The 19802-nt window shown below is 41.0% G+C and overlaps 1 protein-coding gene across 2 annotated transcripts in view; it reads right to left on the bottom strand.

Annotated features, from left to right (window-relative positions):
• Positions 1 to 3010: 3010 nt before the first annotated feature.
• STAC (SH3 and cysteine rich domain) overlaps positions 3011 to 19802 on the bottom strand; it is a 150763-nt gene continuing 133971 nt past the window's right edge. For both annotated transcript variants that reach the window (XM_064360068.1, XM_064360067.1), the window contains exon 11: positions 3011 to 4804. In XM_064360068.1, coding sequence (XP_064216138.1) covers positions 4706 to 4804 — 99 coding nt within the window. In that variant the 3' untranslated portion in view covers positions 3011 to 4705. The remainder of the gene's footprint in view (positions 4805 to 19802) is intronic.

Raw genomic sequence — 19802 nt, forward strand, 5'->3', positions numbered from 1 at the left:
CACTCAGTTTCCTGGGGATGCTATTTTGGGAAATGATGAATTTTCTTTTATTCCCAGATTTTGCAGCCTACTCCCTGATGTTGTTTGCTCCAGCTATCAGCATGATGAAGCTACTCTTCCTTTGAAGTTTTTCACTCGTGGAGTATACACGTTCCCACTTTAGCTTATTCTCATACCAGCTCGGATCCCAGAGTAGATTGTCTTCATCCTTATCATTATGATTGTGTGCTTTTGCCCTTTAAAAGTATTTCAGTGAGATGTAGGAAGAGAGGGGATAGTAGAAGCATAGGGGCTATTGAGTGATCTTGTATGAGAATTCTTGACTGCAGAATTTCCCAAGTTATATTCCTTGGAATGTTGTTTTAAGAGAGGCTAATAGGTGATTCACAGTTTTAAATCTCCTTTTTAGAGACTTACCATGAGAATTAGCAAATTAAAGGCTCTGAGAAGTCCTGAGTAATCAGGTTTGCTTCAGTTAAATCTCAGTTTTTTTTTCTCCCACACACCACTTTTTCACAGCTGCATCTCTGCCTGGACCTGGCTCTAGGCTGAGGCTGGTCCGTAGATTTCCTTCTTGGCTCTCTCCTCCTTGGAGTAGAGTACCAGTTTCTTGGACAACTGGATCTTTTACCTTTTAAAAGTATTTGGAATGAAGGTATTGTGATCTTCCCACTAGTTTTATTTTTCTCTCTTTAATAGCAGAGAAGACTAATTCTAATAGGTCCTGCCATGTTCGACTCTGCTACCTGCTCCATGCAACCCAAATGCTGCACTCTTCCTCTTTTTTTTTTTTTTTTTTTTTTTTTGAGACGGAGTTTCACTCTTGTTACCCAGGCTGGAGTGCAATGGCGCGATCTCGGCTCACCGCAACCTCCGCCTCCTGGGTTCAGGCAATTCTCCTGCCTCAGCCTCCTGAGTAGCTGGGATTACAGGCACGCACCACCATGCCCAGCTAATTTTTTGTATTTTTAGAAGAGATGGAGTTTCACCATGTTGACCAGGATGGTCCTGATCTCTTGACCTTGTGATTCACACCCGCCTCGGCCTCCCAAAGTGCTGGGATTACAGGCGTGAGCCACCGCGCCCGGCCCTGCACTTTTCCTCTTAATGGGAGTAAGTGTGTGTGTGTGTGGTGGTGGTGGTGGTGTGTGGTGTGTAGTTAGGGAGGAAAAGTGGTCTGTGAAATTAACCATCTGTGAAATCTAGCCATCTGGACATCTAACCATCTGTGAAATCTAGCCATCTGGACAGCTACACGTGGGCTCTCTTTGCAGCCCTGCTGCCCACATGAAAGGTGCTGTAGATATCTGCTAGTGATAGGAGATAAAGGGAGTTCTCTTTTCCACTATCTGGAGCCCTGAGGAAGGTTCACTCAGTTATTCATATCAAATTTACTATAATAGAAGTCAAGTCTTACAGCACTAGTAATGAAGCATAGGGCGTATTTTCCTTTGTGTAGCTAGGTATGTACCATCCCCTGGCTGTAGGCAGGGGCAGAAGGTGAGGGGTCTCAGGCTGTTTTCTTATACTATGAAACACGTCCCTCAACTTCCCTTTTTATTCTTCATATGGACATATCCCTCCTTCCCTGTCTCCTCAACAGAGTCTATCTCCTGAGGTCTTCATCTCTTCTCCATTCAAAAATGTGGTTCTTCTTTTAGCCATTTTCTGAGTCTTGCAAGTCTTTAAGACTTTGGTAGGCCATAGCTATCCTTGTGCTTTTAATTTGTGCAGACAGGCAGGAGAAGAAAAGCTGTGACTCCTAAAATCTATGTGTTTGTGTAAGCATTCATAAAAATCTATACTCTGAGGAGCGTCTAGCTTTTTCCCTTATGTCTGGATGACTCTAGATCTTTAGGGAATCCTAGATATCTTTTATTTGGAGGGGTAATTGCCTGCTAACACTTGATGTTGGCAAAACTTTTGGGCTTTGTTGTGCAGAAAGAGCATCTTTCTCTTCTAACATGGACTCAAATTACAAAACCCCTGCTTCTGTTATCTGTTTCTGTATAACAAATCACTCCAAAACTTAGTGACTTAAAAAATCCCCACGTAGTTATCTTGTTCATAAATCTGTAACTTGGGCAGAGCTCAGCAGGGATGACTCATCTATTCTCTGTGATGTCTGCCACCTCAGATGATAAAACATGCAGTCTTTCCACTGGGTCTTTCCTGCATGATGGCCTCAGGGTGGTTGAAATTCTATGGTATCTCAAGGTTCTAACAGTGAGTGTTCCCAGAGATCAAGGCTAAAGCTGCGTTTAAAACTTAACCTCAGATGCAGTCTGGGATGGGGTCATTACTACGTTTTGAATATGGTTTGTCCCCTCTGAAACTCATGTTGCCATTGTGGCTATATTGGGAGGTGGGGCTGAATGGAGGTGTTTGGGTCATGGGGAGAATCCCTCATGAAGAGATAATACTATCCCATGGGTGTGAGTGAGTTCTTGCTCTCCTGGGACTGGATTTGTTACTTCAAGAATGCGTTGTTAAAAATCAAGGCGGCTCCTCATGTTTGGTGCCTCGCTTTCTTTGCACACGCCTGCTTTCTCTTCTGCTTCTCTGCATGCTATGATACAGTACGTGGCCATCAACAGAAGCCAGGTAAGTGCCAGCGCTATGCTTCTTGGACTTCCTAGCCTCTGCAATTGTCAGCTAAATACATCTCTTTTCTTTATAAGTTAACCAGTCTCACATATATTGTTATAGAAACAGAAAATAGACTAAGACAGCCTTGTAGTACCACTTCTGCTGTATTCTATTGGCCACTAAGACCAGCCCTGATTCAGTGTGGGAAGGGACTACACAAAGGAAAGAATATGAGGAGGTAGGGATCCCTGGGAGAGTACCTTGGAGGCTGGATACCACATCTTCCTTCTATTCAGCTGTAAAAGGCAAACTGATCTTTAAGATTCTTCTTAATTAAACATGTGTATGATGTGACATCACTGTACCAAAAATTCAACGGATATCACAACAGAAAGAAGAGATCAGGACACGTTTCTGATGCTCCTTTCCAGCCACTGTGTTGTTTTTATTAAATGGAATACTGAATTAGAGGCAAAGAGCATTTGTACTAGGCATCCAATTTTGCAGAAAGACAGTCATATGATCTACCCTGGCTCTCAAAGAATCCATCTTGACATTGTACCTGGTTTTGCATGTGGCATTAGAGAGGGAGGAAATTATGGATGCTGGCTTTAAGATAAGAGTAAGGCATCCAAACTTCTGTGAAACCAGCAGCCATCCCCTCTCAGTTCCCAACTTCACAATGAGTAAGAACAAAAGAAATAAATGGACACTAATGATGCTTTGGTTTGGGAAATAATGTTTACATGCATAGGATGCACCCATTTAAGTCTTTTAAAAACCACTGTTCTAATGATTTTATTGCACTGTAACAAAATAAATCAAACTGACATTGATTCCAAGGTCATTGTGAATTGAAGTTTAACCATATTAATGACTAATAGGATGCAAGTTTGAATGCTAGGAGGATTGAGTAGGAAGGCATCACAGTGTATTGCATTCTTGTAAACATTAGTACAAATACAGAGTGATAGAGATTCCCCTAGATGATGCTATTTGGGCCCCTAGTTCCTCTACTTTCAGAAGGATGAAGCTTGAGGATTCTTTTCCATTTTACATCTGCTAGGATATAATTTACTGCCCTAAAGAAGAATGGATTCCAATTTGGCTACATTTCTTCTAAGACGCTGTTGTTTCCCCTCCATGTTCCTGGTTCTCCACAAGGTAGGCTCAGCCTCCAAAGTGGAGTCCTATAGGACGGCGTGAAGGAAAAATGCTGCCTCCGACAGAGAGGATGCAAAGTGAAAATGGAGACTTTTTGTTAGAGTCTCTTTCCCAGGTCCATCTCCTTCAAATAGGGGCTTCATAACTGAAAGGGCTGTATAATCTTCAATAAGTAAGAGCTCTCTGCCCCACCTTCCCCCACTTCTCTTCCTCACTGTGTCTATGTCTCGTGTCCTGCTCTGTCACCCAGGTCAGTAACTAGGACAGCAGGAGGGATGGCCCGTCGGCAATCTTTAGGCAGGTCAGGTCTTTGCAGGTAATGCCATGTCAACATAGCCCTCACATCTAATGCACACCGGCAGATATACTCAGAGGACTGAAGAGAAAGAAAACACATCAGACACTCTGGACAGCATAATCACAAAGAGAAGGAGCCTGGGGAGCACTGGAATGCTGAGGGCTGGGAAGCAGGCCTTTCTGATGCTCTGCACAGAGATTGCTGGGGCCTGAAATGTGATGACACTTACTGACCAGTACTGGTGACAGGTCTGGAACCAGAATAATACGTGGCTGCATGGATCTGCACCTTGCACTGGGCTACCCCGCAAACTGGAGCACACTCCAGGGTGTTAACTTACACCACACAGACAGGAAAGGAGTGGGGTCCCGGGGACAGCTGTAGTTTACAGTCCTGCTGCTGCTGCCAGGCATGGCATCTGGCTCTGCTTGCTGACTCTCTCAGCCTCGTCCCCACTTGGGGCGGCCTGGGTGTGCTGTGCAGTGGGTCCTCTGTTTCGTGGCTCTTACTTCAGTCTCCGATCCTTGAGTCTTGTCTCACTGTTTCCTTGGGGGCTGGGTCAGTGCGGCAGCTCCTCTGGGTTGACACAGTGTGAGATGAGGCAGAGGCATCACAGCAGAGCTTGCCTACTGCAAACGGAGGAGGAGTCAGGAATCAGATGTTTTCTAGGACATCAAGGGGGACGAGGCCTTTCTTTTTTCCACTGAGGACTCTGATAAAACCATCTTGTTCTTCTTCAGAACTCATGCAGATCTGAATGCCAAGGAAGAAAGAAAACAAAATAATTACTGTCAGCAAGAAGGAAGTTAGAACCTGCAGCTGGAACCCCTGCTGACAGATTGCAGGAGCGACAAACTGCAAAGGGAGAGCAATTTCAGGGTGGGGAAAGAAGCACAGTGGAAAAAGGTTTGATAAAAAATTAGGCAGAAACCTAGGTTTGGAACAAGGCCCAGGCATTGAATGTTTTCTGAAATTTGGCTTTATGAATGAGGATAAGTAAAATGAGGATTAATAGTACTGTGACCCTCTGAAGAGTCACTGTGAGGACAGAATGAGATAATAATGTTCGTCACGGAGCCTAGCATGTGGTATGCAATGAGTTCTCAAGACATGATTTTAAAAGATTTTAACATAATAGCTAGCATTCAGCAGACTCCTGTCATCTGCTCGGAATTTTATATGCGCCTCATATAACATCAGGAAGTCAAAGGGAACTGTTTCACTCCTGGGCTCAAGCAAATAGATGCTAACATTTCCCATATTTCAAAGTAAGGCCACCTATGCTAGACTTTAAAAAGGGGTTGATAAACATTCATTTGGATACTGTTGCTGCTCACCACTTATTGGCCACTGAAGCACAAAGAAGGGTGGATGTGGCCAGGTGAAAGTTAGAAGAGGTTTGTGAACAGAACTACTGTTGTGTTGTGAGTTTCTTCTGCCTTACCTGCTTCCATGGGTGACAGGCCATGTCTTAGATTGGATTCCCTAGAAACAGAGCCGGACACAGGGATCCTTGTGCAAGTGACTTACTGAGTGGGTGCTCTCAGGAGGTGGGAAGTAAAGGTTACAGGATGGGGTAAGGGAAGGAGCCAAGCAATGAGAGGTTTCCAGTTGGAAAGCAGTCTAGCTTGGTTTCCCTGGGATCTCTGGAGCATGAATCGCATCACAGAATTGTCTCACTTTGAAGCTAGGGTTTCAGACTTTTGGACCCCATATCAGTGAGTCATTGGCCATTGACTGGCCTGTGGCGTGAGAGGCATAACCTCCCAGGTGAGATGGTCTGATGGTCCTCCTCTCTCAAGAGGCCTTCCCTGAGAAGGGCAGCTGTGAGTTGTTTGTGGCTAACACAGCAACTGGGAGATGAGTGCACCCACCTGGTGGAAGGGATGTGGGCAAGGCTCCAACAGAAGCCACCACAGTGGGCTCCTCCGTCATGAAGAAGAAGAGGCTTGATTAGGACACTCAGAGAGCTTGACTTGTGACTCCTGGAGCTTGGAACATATAATGGACTAGTATCTGGCTCGTGCTTCAGAAATCTACTGTGCGAGAAACTTGACCAGAAAGAGGCACAGACAGTGAAGTGAAGAGGAGCTAGTTTGTAACAGTAGAGGATGCGTTGACTGTTTCATGAAGACCAGATTTGGGTCACTTATGAGAGAAGTCACTGATAGGTCATGCTAGATCCCTTGACATGACTTCAAAAGGGATAGACTACTTGATTTAAAAAAACTGAGACCTGGCCAGGCACGGTGGCTCGCGCCTGTAATCCCAGCACTTTGGGAGGCTGAGACTGGTGGATCACTTGAGGTCAGGAGTTTGTGACCAGCCTGGCCACTGTGGTGAAACCCTGCCTCTACTAAAAATACAAAAAGTAGCCCGGTGTGGTGGCACGTGCCTGTAATCCCAGCTACTTGGGAGGCCGAGGCAGGAGAATTGCTTGAACCCTAGAGGCAGAGGTTGCAGTGAACCGAGATTGCGCCACTGCACTCCAGCCTGGGTGACAGAGTGAGACTCCCTCTCAAAAAACAAACAGACACAAAAGGCTGAGACCTGCCATTGCCCATGCCAGTAATACTGAAGGGGAGAGGCTCCAGTGATGAGCAGGGAGTATGTCTTAAAAGAACATACAAAAATGCCTTGAGAGGAGGATTTAGCTTTACAATTTGCCAAAGTGTGTGTTTTCTTCCTTATGTATATGTGTCAAAATTCAACAACCCTTAATAAATAAAAATATGAATACTTGCCCTTTTGAGTAGGCTGGTTCTAGGTGAAACATGAACCATGAAAACATGTTCAATTTAAATAAAAAAATCAAACTTGAAAGCAATTTATCGACACATACACACAGGGATGCTATATTGTGGTGATGTTGAAGAGTGAGAATACCAAGCAAGGAGTCAAAACATGGAAATTCTGGCCAGAGCTAAGAGCCAAATGCCAATACTCTGTGCCTTGGAACAAACAAAAACCAGACTGCAGTTTGGATTTTCATTGGTCTTTTGGGTCATTTTCAGAGCATTCTATCATCTCTGTGAAGAGCAAATTTCAGTTCTTGGAGCAAAAAAACCACTGATGTTCAAATGCGTGCCTGTATATAAGATAGACCTTTTCTCTCTTCTCTTTCAAAGTTTTCAGTAGAAGAGAAACATTGCTTGACAGAGCCTGTGGAAGAACTGTTCGGAAGTGTCTCTGAAATGGATGAACAATGGTTCACGCTTTGTTGAATGCACTGGCTTTTCAGCTTTCTAGTTTGGCGTCTCTAAAGTGCTTTGATTTTGGGAGACCTTTTTAAGGATGAGAAGCTTTGAAGATGATGAGTACAAATGTCTGAACACACGCATCAGCAGCTTTCACTCTACCCAGAGATAAGGGGTCCAGAGTTTAAAATTCTGATGGTAAAATACATAACCTGCCAGCCTTGAGAATCCACCATTTCAGGAAACAATGGCAGAGCCTGAAACATTTCCATCCATTTAGAGGCAGAATGGAAATATCTTCCCAAAAGATCAGTTATGGGTAGAAAAGAGTGGAAAGTGAGGACAAACATAGGAACTCCTTGGGTTTGGAGGGCCATAAATAGAGGGTGACCAACTGGTCTCGGTTTGCTCAGGAGTTTCTCAATTTTAGCACTGAAAGTCCCAAGTCCTCCCAAACCCTTCATTTCCAAACTGGAATTGAACAGTCGCTCTCCCTAGCAAAAATGTTTTGCTTATCAGGGCCAGTTAGAGATATTTCCATTGCTTAAGGATTCTCAATTCCCCACTTTCCTTATTTATTCACTCACTCAACAACTCTTTATTGAGTACCTACTACGTGTTAGATACTGTTCCAAAAGATGGGGAACTAGTGCAATACAAGACAGACAGATCCCTCACAGAGCTTTCTAGGTACAGCTGGGAAGACAGACATTCACTGAATAATCAACAGTGTGGTGAGTGCAAGGGCTGTGGCTGTTTTGGTGGCTGATTGTCCTGTGGACAACATTTAGTAATCTGACTGGCAACATAAAACATAATATTTTTTTGCATGATTTACTGAATGAAGAAAAGAGTACTAATGTGAAAATAGAAACCTGATCTAGCCAATGGGGTAAGAAACACCTTCTTGAAGAAGCGACATTTAAAGAAGGAGAAAACGGTGTGGGAAGGAGGAAGACAAGAGTAGAATATGAACAAATTCTGGCATCAAGAGATTGTGACACTTTGAAGTCATGGAAAAAATTCAGTGTAGCCAGAATAGAGGGATGGAGGGAGTAAGGGGTGTAAGATGAAGCCACAAAATCTGTCAGAGCCTAGAGTGTGCAAGAAACACAAGCCATGCTAAAACTCTGCTAAGACCTTTGGCTGACCTTCTGACCTGTCTCATGGACTGGAACTGGGCCATAAGCAAACCATTAAAATCATCATCGACAAAGAGAATGAGATCAATTCAGTTAGCATGGCCTGAGTCATTTAAGAGATAGGTGAACAACAGAACAAAACTCAGGGCTCTACAGCATGGGAAAAGGGCAAACATGACTGTTGGTATTAACCACAAGGGTGTTAAAAGGTTTTAGTTGGAGAGATGAGGTGCTCAGATTTATTTATAACAATTCTTTCTATTCTCCTTTCCCCTCCCCTGCGTTCACTTCCCCTTCCCTCTTCTCCACTCCCCTCCTTTTGACTTTCCTCCTTTCCCTTCCCATCTTCACCCGTCCTCTTTTTTTTCTCTTGCCACCCATTCTCTCTCCATCCTCCCTCCCGCTCTTTAACCTAAAGAGACTTCCTGAAAGTTGGACAAATTTTCTTCCCATACTGATAAATCCTGACCTGACCAGCTAGCTTGCTGTCATGAGGACATCATGTATGCAGCAGTGATAAGCTGGATGCCCCAACACCAAGCTAGGCGCAGCATATGCAGAGCAGAGGCACCCCATATGCACAGCACCCCATCTCCAGCCAGCCCAGCTCTTACCTAACCATGTAGCTCAGCTATGGCCAGCTCCTCAGCATCTCTCAGAGACTTTGCTTTCCTAGTATGGGACACACATAGTTTATGGTCTTCTGGATTTGAATGTCTTACTCAGTTTCTTCTCAATCTCATTCTCTCTAGACTCTTTAATGGCTTGTAGGTCCCTGCTTTGGAGTTAGATGTTAACACTCAGTGTTCAGTCTGATATTTTGGACTTCTGATCATGCATCCATGCCGTCTACTCTGGTTTTTGAATTTGGTGGGAACTGAGCTGGACTCCGACTAAGTCACTCATTGTTTCAGCTGGGCAACCTTAGTTCTGCATCAATAACTCACTGTTCTAGGATAACTAAAACCTTGAGGCAAATGCTGATGATGGGTACCCATGGTCGTTTTTGTCCTTTTCCCACGAAGCAGAGTCCTGCCTTTCGTTCTGTTGCCTATCCCTATCCTGTGTGACTTGGGTAAATTTAATTGATCCACGTCTGTTTCTATCCTCCTTGTTAGTGATTTTTAGTGGTTTACATATAACTTAGTTCCAGCCAATGAAGCAAGATGAAATATCTGCTGGGGAACTTCTGGGAAAGTGTTTTTTTTCCCTATTAAAAGAGATGCCTTAGGAAAAAAAATCTTTCTTTGTCTGGAAGTATTTCTGGAGTGGCTGTAGCCACCTGTGAGCACTAGGGGACATGGCTACCATTTCAAGGATGGCTTAGCAGAAATGTGGAAGAATTTGGTTCTCTGAACAGGGGATCAAGCCACTGAATTATCAACCCAGAAACTGACCTGTATCAGAGCCTTTATTATAGGAGTAAAATAGACCCTGTGAGGTTGGGTTTCAGTTTTGTAACTTGAGATGTTTATTCGTTTGCTATTACTGTTGTAACAAATCACCACAAACTTAGAAGCTTTAAACAACACCATTTATTTTATTGCAGTTCTGTAGGTCTAGAGGATTTGGCTGGTTTTCTCTGCTCTGGGTTTTACAAGGCCAAAATCAGGGAGTCAACAGAACTCTATTCCTTTCCTTCTTTGCTGTTTCTCTAGGGGAGTATTTAATTTGAGGCTCACTTAGGTTGTTGCTGAGTTCAGCTCCCTGTGCCTGGAGAACTGAGATGTCTGTTTCCAGCCTCTAGAGGCCATCCTCATCCTCTGGCTTGTGGTCCCCTTTCTCCATCTTCACACCCAGTAATGGTAGGCTGAGTCTTTCTCACACTTTACCGCTCTCTGACTTACCCCTTTCCCTCATTTCTCATCTGGCCTCTTCTGTTGCATCTCCCTGACTCTAGCCAGATACATTTTTCTGTTCTTAAGGGTTCAAGTGATTAGATTTGGCCCATCTAGACAATCTAGGATATCTCCCCATCTCAGGGTCCATAACCTTCATCACATATACAAAGTTCTTTTTATGTGAAATCTGGATTACTTTCCTGTTGTTGCTATAATAAATTACCCCAAATTTGGTGGCTCATAACAACACAAATTTATTGTCTTACAGTTCTGGAGTTCAGAAGTCCTAAGAACAAGGTGCTGGCAGGGCTGCATTCTTTCTAGAGGCTCTAAGAGAGAATCTGTTTCCTTGTCTTTTTCAGCTGTAGAGGTTATCACCTGTATTCCTTGGCTCATGGCTCCTTCCTCCACCTTCAAGGCCAGGAACATAGCATCTTCAAATCTCTCTCTCTCTGACCTCGGCTTCCATCATCACATCTCCTCTGACTCTGGTCCTCCTGTCTCCCTCTTCTAAGGATCTCTATGATTACATTGGGATCACCCTGATAATCCAGATAATCTAATGGTCACAAAACTTTAACTTAATCACATTTACACAGTGCCTTTTGTCATATAAAGTAACATATTCAAAGTTGTGGAGATTAGGACCTGGGCATCTTTGAGGAGCTGTTATTCTGTCTACCACAAGATAAAAGGACCAAGACTGTTACTATAAAACATTTAAAAAATTTCAGAAAATGTGTACATATGTCTCAAAGTTCTCCTTTCAGACATAGTGAATGCAGAAGGTCGAAGGAAGACTTGGCCTCAGTGTTATAAGGAGAGAATATCTAGAGATTAAAGAGATGATGCAGTGAGACTCAAAGAAAACATGCCGTATAGCAAAGGCATGGAATCAACCTAAATGCTCATCAATGGTCTGGATAAAGAAAATGTACATATACACCATGGGAATACTAAGCAGCCATGAAAAAACAGGATCATGTCCTTTGCAGGGACATGGATGGAGCTGGAGGCCATTATCCTTAGCAAACTAATACAGGAACAGAAAACCAAATACCATATGTTCTCACTTGTAAGTTGGAGCTAAATGATGAGAACACGTGCACACACACAGGGAAATCACACACACTGGGACCTTTTGGGTAGGGTGAAGGGTGTATGGAGGGTAGGAGAATGGAGGGGATCAGAAAAAATCACTAATGGTGCTAGGCTTAATACCTGGTGAGAAAATAATCTGTACAACAAACCCCCAGGACACAAGTTTACCTATATAGCAAACTTGCACTGTACCCCTCAACTTAGAATAAAAGTTTAAAAGGGAAAGAAAAGATGCCGTAGAAGAAAGGGGCTGATTGAGAAAAGTCTACAAGGAAATAAATACCAAACTAACATCTTAGAAATATTAAAAGACTGAATTGAAACTTCAGAAAATCAGAGTGAAGTGAGGACTATCTTGAAGGAGTCTCTTGGGAGGAGTTAGAGAGAGATAAAGAAGTGGAAAATGATAAAGACATTAAAACTATAAGGGAAGTATGGTAAACTAGAAATGATCCAACCAAAGAATGATTAAGCTCCTGGAGAAAGAGACATTGAGAGCAAAGGACGAATGATAAACTAGGGAAAATATTGGTCACATGTGGTACGCCAGGCATAAATATTCTTCAGAGGTAGAAAACTTTTTAAATAATGTAAGAAAAAGGGCAAAGCACATAAATAGATTATTAAAAATATAAATTCCCTGTATATACATATGAGATAAAATGTAAGCCTCTCTAACCATCCAGAAAATGCAGATTAGCATGAAATATTATTAATCTATCAAAACAACATAACAAGAAATAGTAACATTCAATTTTTGCAAGCATGTGATGGTCTGAATATGCTCATGAACAGCTGGTGTGAGTGTAGGTTGGTACAACTTTTCTGAATGCAATTTGGCAGTATGCATCAAGAATTGTAAAGTCTTGACCTGTTTTCCTCTAAATTCTAAAGTGCATCCTAACAAAATAATCAGAGTTAGAGACAAATAGGTTCAAAGATGTTAATTGTAGTTTCAATAGTTTAGAAAATGAAAGTTCTGAATATCCAATAATAGGAGATACTTAAACACATTCCTGTACATCTAGACTAAGGATTGGCAAACTTTTTCTATAAAGGGGCAAATACTAAATGTTGCAGGCTTTGCAGGCCATCTGATCTCTGTTGAAGTGACTCAACTCAGTTATTTAGTTGTAGCGTGAAAACATCCACAGACCATATATATATGAATAAATTCAGCTATGTTCTATAAAACTTTCTTAAAAGCTGTGTTTTGATAAACATTTAATGGCATTTTTTAAATGTTAGGAAACTAAAGAGTATGATATCAACATATGAATGAAAAAGTTTGGCATGAAATATGCCCACGTGTTTATGTTGGTAATAATTTAATGGTTGAATTGCTTATGGTTTCTATTTTATCTTTTATACCCTTAAAAATATTTTTCCTCAGATTTTCTCCAAAATAAATGCATTTTGGTTTTGTAATATAAAGTATTTTTGTTTCTTTTCTACAGCTTTGATAGAACAAAAACAATGAAATGGTTCTATAGGTGCAATAAAATTATGCATAAATTTAAAGAAACTTTTTTCGGGAGGATCTTTAATTAATGTTTGGTTGACTAGAGTAGAGTAGACTAAATTCCACATGAATGTTTAATTTATGAACTTAATTAATTTTCCTAAGTATTTTAAAGTCCACTTTTTAGATCAGTATTTTTGGTTTTCTTTTTTAAAAATTTTAAGTTCCAGGATACAAGTGCAGGATGTGCAGGTTTGTTAGATGGGTAAATGTGTGCCATAATGGTTTGCTGCACCCGTCAACCCATTACCTAGGTATTAAGGTCCACATGCATTATCTTTTTATCCTGATGCTCTCCCTGTCACCACCCCATCACGGCCCCACCTCGACAGGCCCCAGTGTAGTGTATGTTGCTCCCCTCCCTGTGTCCATGTGTTCTCATTGTTCAGCTCCCATTTATGACTAAGAATATGCAGTGTTTGGTTTTCTGTTCCTGCATTAGTTTGTTGAGGGTAATGGCTTCCAGCTCCATCCATGTCCCTGGAAAGAACATGATCTTGTTCCTTTTTATGGCTGCATGGTGTTCTATGGTATATATATACCATATTTTCTTTCACTGATGGGCATTTGGGTTGATTCCATGTCTTTGCTATTTGGAATAGTGCTGCAGTGAACATAAGCATGAATTTATCTTCATAATAGAATGATTTATATTCCTTTGGGTATACAACCAGTAATGGAATTGCTGGGTCAAATGATATTTCTGGTTCTAGGTTTTTGAGAAATTGCCACACTGTCTTCCATAATGGTTGAACTAATTTACATTGCTACCAACAGTGTAAAAGCATTCCTATTTCTCCACAGCCTTACCAGCATCTGTTGTTTCTGGACTTTATAATAATCACCATTCTGGCTGGAGTGAGATGGTATCTCCTTGTGGTTTTGATTTGCATTTTTCTAATGATCAGTGATGTTGAGCTTTTTTTCATCTGTTTGTTGGCCACATAAATATATTCTTTTGAGAAGTATCTGTTCATGTCATTTGCCCACTTTTTGCCCACTTTTTACTGGGGTTGTTTTTCTTAAAAATTGTAAATTTATTTAAGTTCCTTGTTGATTCTGGATATTAGATCTTTGTCAGATGGGTAGATTGCAGTAATTTTCTCCTTCTGTAGGTCGTCTGATCGCCTTGATAGTTTCTTTTGCTGTGTGGAAGCTCTTTAGTTTAACTATATCCCATTTGTCAATTTTTGCTTTTGTTGCAATTGCTTCAATGTTTTCATCAGGAAATCTTTGCCTGTGCCTATGTCCTGAATGGTATTGCCTAGATTTTCTTCTAGGGTTTTTATAGTTTTGGGTTTTACATTTAAGTCTTTAATCTATCTTGAGTTAATTTTTACATAAGGTGTAAGAAAGGGGTCCAGCTTCACTCTTCTGCATATGGCTAGCACATTCTCCCAGCACCATTTATTAAATAGGGACTTCTTTCTCCATTGGTTGTTTTTGCCAGGTTTGTCAAGATCAGATGATTGTAGATGTGTGGTCTTATTTCTGAGATCTCTATTCTGTTCCATTGGTCTATGTGTCTGTTTTTGTACCAGTACCATTTTGTTTTGGTTATTGTAGCCATGTAGTATAGTTTGAAGTCAGGGAGCACAATGCCTCCAGCTTTGTTCTTTTTGCTTAGGATTGCCTTGTGTATACAGGATCTTTTTTGGTTCCATACGAATTTGGTTCCATATGAGTTTTTTTCTAATTCTGTGAAGAATGTCAATGGATATACACCCTCTCAAGACTGAACCAGGAACCAGTTGAATCCCTGAATAGACCACTAATAAGTTCTGAAATTGAGGCAGTAGCAAATAGCCTATCAATTAAAAAAAAACCCAGGACCAAATTTATAGCTGAATTCTACCAGAGATACAAAGAGGAGCTGGTACCATTTCTTCAGAAACTATTCCAAACTGTTGAAAAGGAAGGACTCATCTCTAATTCATTTTATGAGCCTGGCATCATCTTGATACTAAAACCTGGCAGAGATACAACAAAAAGAGAAACCTTCAGGTCAGCGTCCCTGATGAACATTGATGTAAAAATCCTCGATAAAATACTGGCAAACTGGATCCAGCAGCACATCAAAAAGCTTATTCACCATGATCAAGTTGGCTTCATTCTCAGAATGCAAGGCTGGTTCAACATATGCAAATAAATACATGTAATTCATCACATAAACAGAACTAAAGACAAAAACCACATGATTATCTAAATAGATGCAGAAAAGGCCTTCAGTAAAATTCAATGTCTGTTCATTTTAAAAACTCTTAATAAACTAGGTATTAAAGGAACATACATCAAAATAATAAGAGCCATTTATGGCAAACCCGTAGCCAATATTATACAGAATGGGAAAAAGCTAGAAGCATTCCCCTTGAAAATTGGCACAACAAGGATGCCCTCTCTCACCACTCCTATTCAACATAGTATTGGAAGTTCTGGCCAGGGCAAACAGGCAAGGGAAAGAAATGATAGTATTCATGTAGGAAGAGAGGAAGTCAAACTGTCTCTGTTTGCAGATGTCATGATCCTATATTGAGAAAACTCCATCATCTCAGCCCAAAGGCTTCTTGAGCTGATTTGCAAAACCAATGTGCAGTCACAAGCATTGCTATACACCAACAATGGACAAGCAGAGAGACAAATCATGAATGAACTCCCATTCATAATTGCTACAAAGAGAATAAAATACGTAGAATACAACTAACAAGGGGAGTGAAGGACCTCTTCAAGGAGAACTACAAACCACTGCTCCAAGAAATAAGAGAGGACACAAACCAAGGGAAAAATATCCCATGCACATGGATAGAAAAAATCAGTCTTGTGGAAATGTAATTTATAGATTCAGTGTTATTCTCATTAAAGAAATGTTTTTGGCCAGGTGTGGTGGTTCATGCCTGTAATCACAGCACTTTGGGAGGCTGAGGTGGGTGGATCACTTGAGGTTGGGAGTTTGAGACCAGCCTGGCCAACATGGTGAAACCCTGTCTGTACTGAAAATATAAAAATTAGCTGGGCATGGTGGTGGGCACCTGTAATTCCAGCTACTTGTGAGGCTGAGGCAGGAGAATCACTGGAACCTAGGAGGTGAAGGTTGCAGTGAACTAAGATTACGCCACTGCACTCCAGCCTGGGTGACAAGAGTGAAAGAGTGAAACTCCATCTTAAAAAAAAAAAAAAAAAAAAGAAATGTTTTAATGGCATTTTAAAGTTGATTTAATAAGGATATATTTTAAATTTTAAAAATAAAAAGGGCAGGTGCAGTGGCTTATGTTTGTAATCCCAGTACTTTGGTAGGCTGGGGTGGGCAGATCGCTTGAGCCCAGGACAAGAGCAGCCTGGGCAACATGTTGAAAGCCCATCTCTACATTAAATACAAAAATTATCTGAGGATGATGGTGCACACCTGTGGTCTCAATTGCCTGGGAGGCTGAGGTGGGAGGATTACCTGAGCCCAGGGAGTGAAACCCTGCCCCACCACACACACACAAAAGAAGAAGAAGATGAAGAAAACAGAAAACATAATCTGTCAACGCAAATTCTCACTGTGTTCATAACAAGTGGATAGCTTAATTGTATTTGGAAACTAGAGCTCTGCAAAATAATAGTAATAATAATAATAATAATAAGACAGATTAACCCTTGAGGTTGAAAATATGAATTAATCAGAGATATGCGTCCCATTTATCTTCAGAATCAAATTTCTTTTATTTTCTTGTTAATGAGCATTTGTCTCTTTATATTTACAGGGTTATAAATATATTGGCAACTTGCTGGTGCTTACTGGGTAATTTTAGGTGGCATTAATCACTGCAGATGAATTCCTCATTTAGGCTCTACTCTTGAGTGACGATGGTAGCCAGAAAAATGACTTCTGCTATGCATCTGTGGTGGCAGGGCTCTGTGCTAAGGCTTTACATAGGTGAGCACGTTTAACCCTCACATAAAGTTCAAGAGGGACATGCTACTAGGCTGATGAGAAGGTTGACATTCAGAGGCTACTTTGTCAAAATCACACAGAATATAGATCCATTTCTGTATGACACTAGTGTTCTTTCTATTACATGTTCCCTGCAATTAACAAGCATATTTTGAAATTTTCTACCTAAAATAACTTAGGACACTAAAGTGGAGACAAATTTTGAAATTTGTTTCTAACATAGATTTTTAAAAGGTAATTTTTATTTGAAATGGCTGATGTATTTAAAAAATTGATACTATGTTGATTACCTGAGTGGTGAAATAATCTGTACACTAAACCCCCGTGACATGCAATTTACCTATACAAGAAACCTTCACATGTACCCGCTAACCTAAAGTAAAAGTTAGAAGAAAATAATTACGAGCAGACCCATTTGGTTCCAGGTTCAGGATGAAATGTTCTATTATATCCTGAATGTGTCTAGCTGAAGAGACTGAAGTTGTTTGTACCTCCTCCACACCCTAACCCCTAGCAGATTCAGTTTAAGCATGTAGGCGTAGAATTCAGGTATGAGGCCTATTCCCAGAAAAAAAAAAATAGGGGGAATATGCCAAGGAATTGGTGGGAGTCACTGAACAGATGTTCTGCTTCTGGAAATTGATCAACTTGAGCAAATTTTAATTTGTCTTCAGGCTTTGCCAATTGTATTTTAGTAACATAGAAACAATGTTTGCTCTCGAAAAAGCATAAGATTATTCTGAGAAAAAAAACATGCTAGCAAGATTATTGAATAACACTTTGCCAATAAAGATGAACATTCTTCCCAAATTTATTTCATTCAAAAGACTTCCCAAATTTTTGGAACAGGAAGTTGGGTAAACTTAGAGAAGGTTGAAGTGTGGGCATAGAATCGAGCTGGGAAAAGTGCCCATTTGCTTTGTGGGTTGTGTATGGCATCAGAGACAGGGTGTTATTGTGATAATGATGCCTTTGCCTGGAATCAGGAATGACTCAATAGGGAGCCCACATGAGCAAGCACTTGTTTTCAAGGAGTCCTCTGGTTCCGAGACACCTGCCTTTATGACACTCGCCATCCTTGGGAGCTAAGCTGCTCTTTACTGTTCAGAGTTCATTCCTCATTGTTCAGGGCACATGGCTAGTGGAAAGCCCTGATTTGGAGTTTGCAGACCTGTGTTTACATTCCAGCCTGGACACTTACTAGGCTTTTTCCCTTTGAGCAAGACACATAACCTGTATAAGTGTTTGTTTCCTCGTCTATAAAATAGAAACAATGAATCCATAAAATTCATAGGGCATGTGTATGACCCCCCAAAGAAATGTCGTAGGTATATAAACTTTATATAAACAATGTGTCTGTGTGATGTTAAATAATGACTAATAATAATGATACTTAACAACAATTGTTATTGTGACAATGTTTAAGACAGTATTAATTTGTTCTTTCCTTTCCTTTGAGCCAGGGACTAGAGATAAAAGGTTCTCTTTCAAAAAGCAGACCCCAAAACAGGGTAATCACATCCAAAAAGGAATAGCCATGTGGGGTTTGCACATACTTTTATGGGAAGTAGAGTGGTCACTGAAATCTTCCAGGGGTAGGGGTAGTGGGTTTCCAGGGACATTGTCATTAAGGGGAACCCTCAGATGCCACTGCTCTGTATAGGCAGATGCTAGCTTCTGCTGTTTCCTCTTTGAGGAGTGTTCAGCGAAATGATAGGCAAATAACAGCCCCACGGAGAACAAGCAACTTCAGGCAGAAAATGAAGGATCAGGTGCTCTTAAGTGAGATGTATTTCATGTCAGCACATTGATGGCTTTTGATCTCTTTAAACAGATATTCTGTCCACAAGTAACCTGGTAAAAGAGAGCTTGTGCAATTTACAAAATGCGGTGTGTCCTAAAGTGGGCACATCATATAAGCAATTTTTATGAAAGGGAATAATGTCAATTTCAAGTAAAACTGTAAAACCAGGGTGAAACCATAGAGCCCAGTGACCCAATTTCCTAAGGATATTAGAGACTTTAACAACCAAAAATCATTAGATGGCATACAGCTCTTGGGGTTATTGCATCTATATAAGAAGCAGAGAATGCAATTCTATATAGCAGTGCTGGGATATGGCGATACGTGTGTGTATGTGTGCATTTGGTACACACGTGCAAAGTTGAGGCCCAGGGAAACCACAGCAACACTGTGTACCTTTATGTTACTAGATTAGAAAGACAAGATTGAGTAAATTGTGCTTCTTTTTAAATTTAGTTTTTTTGTAAATTAATACAATAAAAGAAATTTAAATGGAAGAGAAAAAAGCCTTCACATATTTTACTGCCATTGTATCATTAATATTTATTTGTTCATGGTTTATGAAACCATCATTTAAGATGGCAACACTCTATTTGAAGATACCTGCCCTCTCTCCTGGGTCTCTCCTCACTTCTCCAAAGGCAGATCTGATTGCACCACATATGCCAGGGTTTTCTTACTGTCTCTTAAAACTTCCTCTTCTCTTGTTCTTCCTGGGAGGGCATCAGGGCATCTTATGCCAGTTTTGCTGTATAGGCCTTTCTGCTCCTTTTCTCCCATGGGGCATCTGGTACCATTGGATCCTTAGATTCAGACCAGCCTGTGGTGGTGGTGGTAAGGTGGGTGGGCTGCGGTGAGGCCTCTTAGGGCTCTAGATCATATCTGGTACTCTGTCCAGTTCGCTATGGTTCCATGAATGAAAACAGGGCTTCAGGCCCCATCCCTTTGTGTTTACCTTGGGGGAACATTGACTGAAATCTGGGTCCAGATTCCAGTATTCCAATTCCATAATATTATCACAACACCATCAAAATTGCTTATTTTGTCCATTAAAGAAAATATTATCATTGAGCTAATCACTTCCATTGTTGTGCGATTGTTCCTAATTCTCACCATCGTAAATATCACTCTGATGACTACCTTTTTTTTTTTTTTTTTAACATAAAGTCTCCCCCTGTTTACTTTAGGTTATTTTTTTGGATACATTATA

This window comes from Aotus nancymaae, unplaced genomic scaffold (assembly GCF_030222135.1).
Source record: "Aotus nancymaae isolate 86718 unplaced genomic scaffold, 86718_ANA_hifiasm-v0.15.2.pri h1tg000038l, whole genome shotgun sequence".
Classification (NCBI taxonomy): domain Eukaryota; kingdom Metazoa; phylum Chordata; class Mammalia; order Primates; family Aotidae; genus Aotus; species Aotus nancymaae.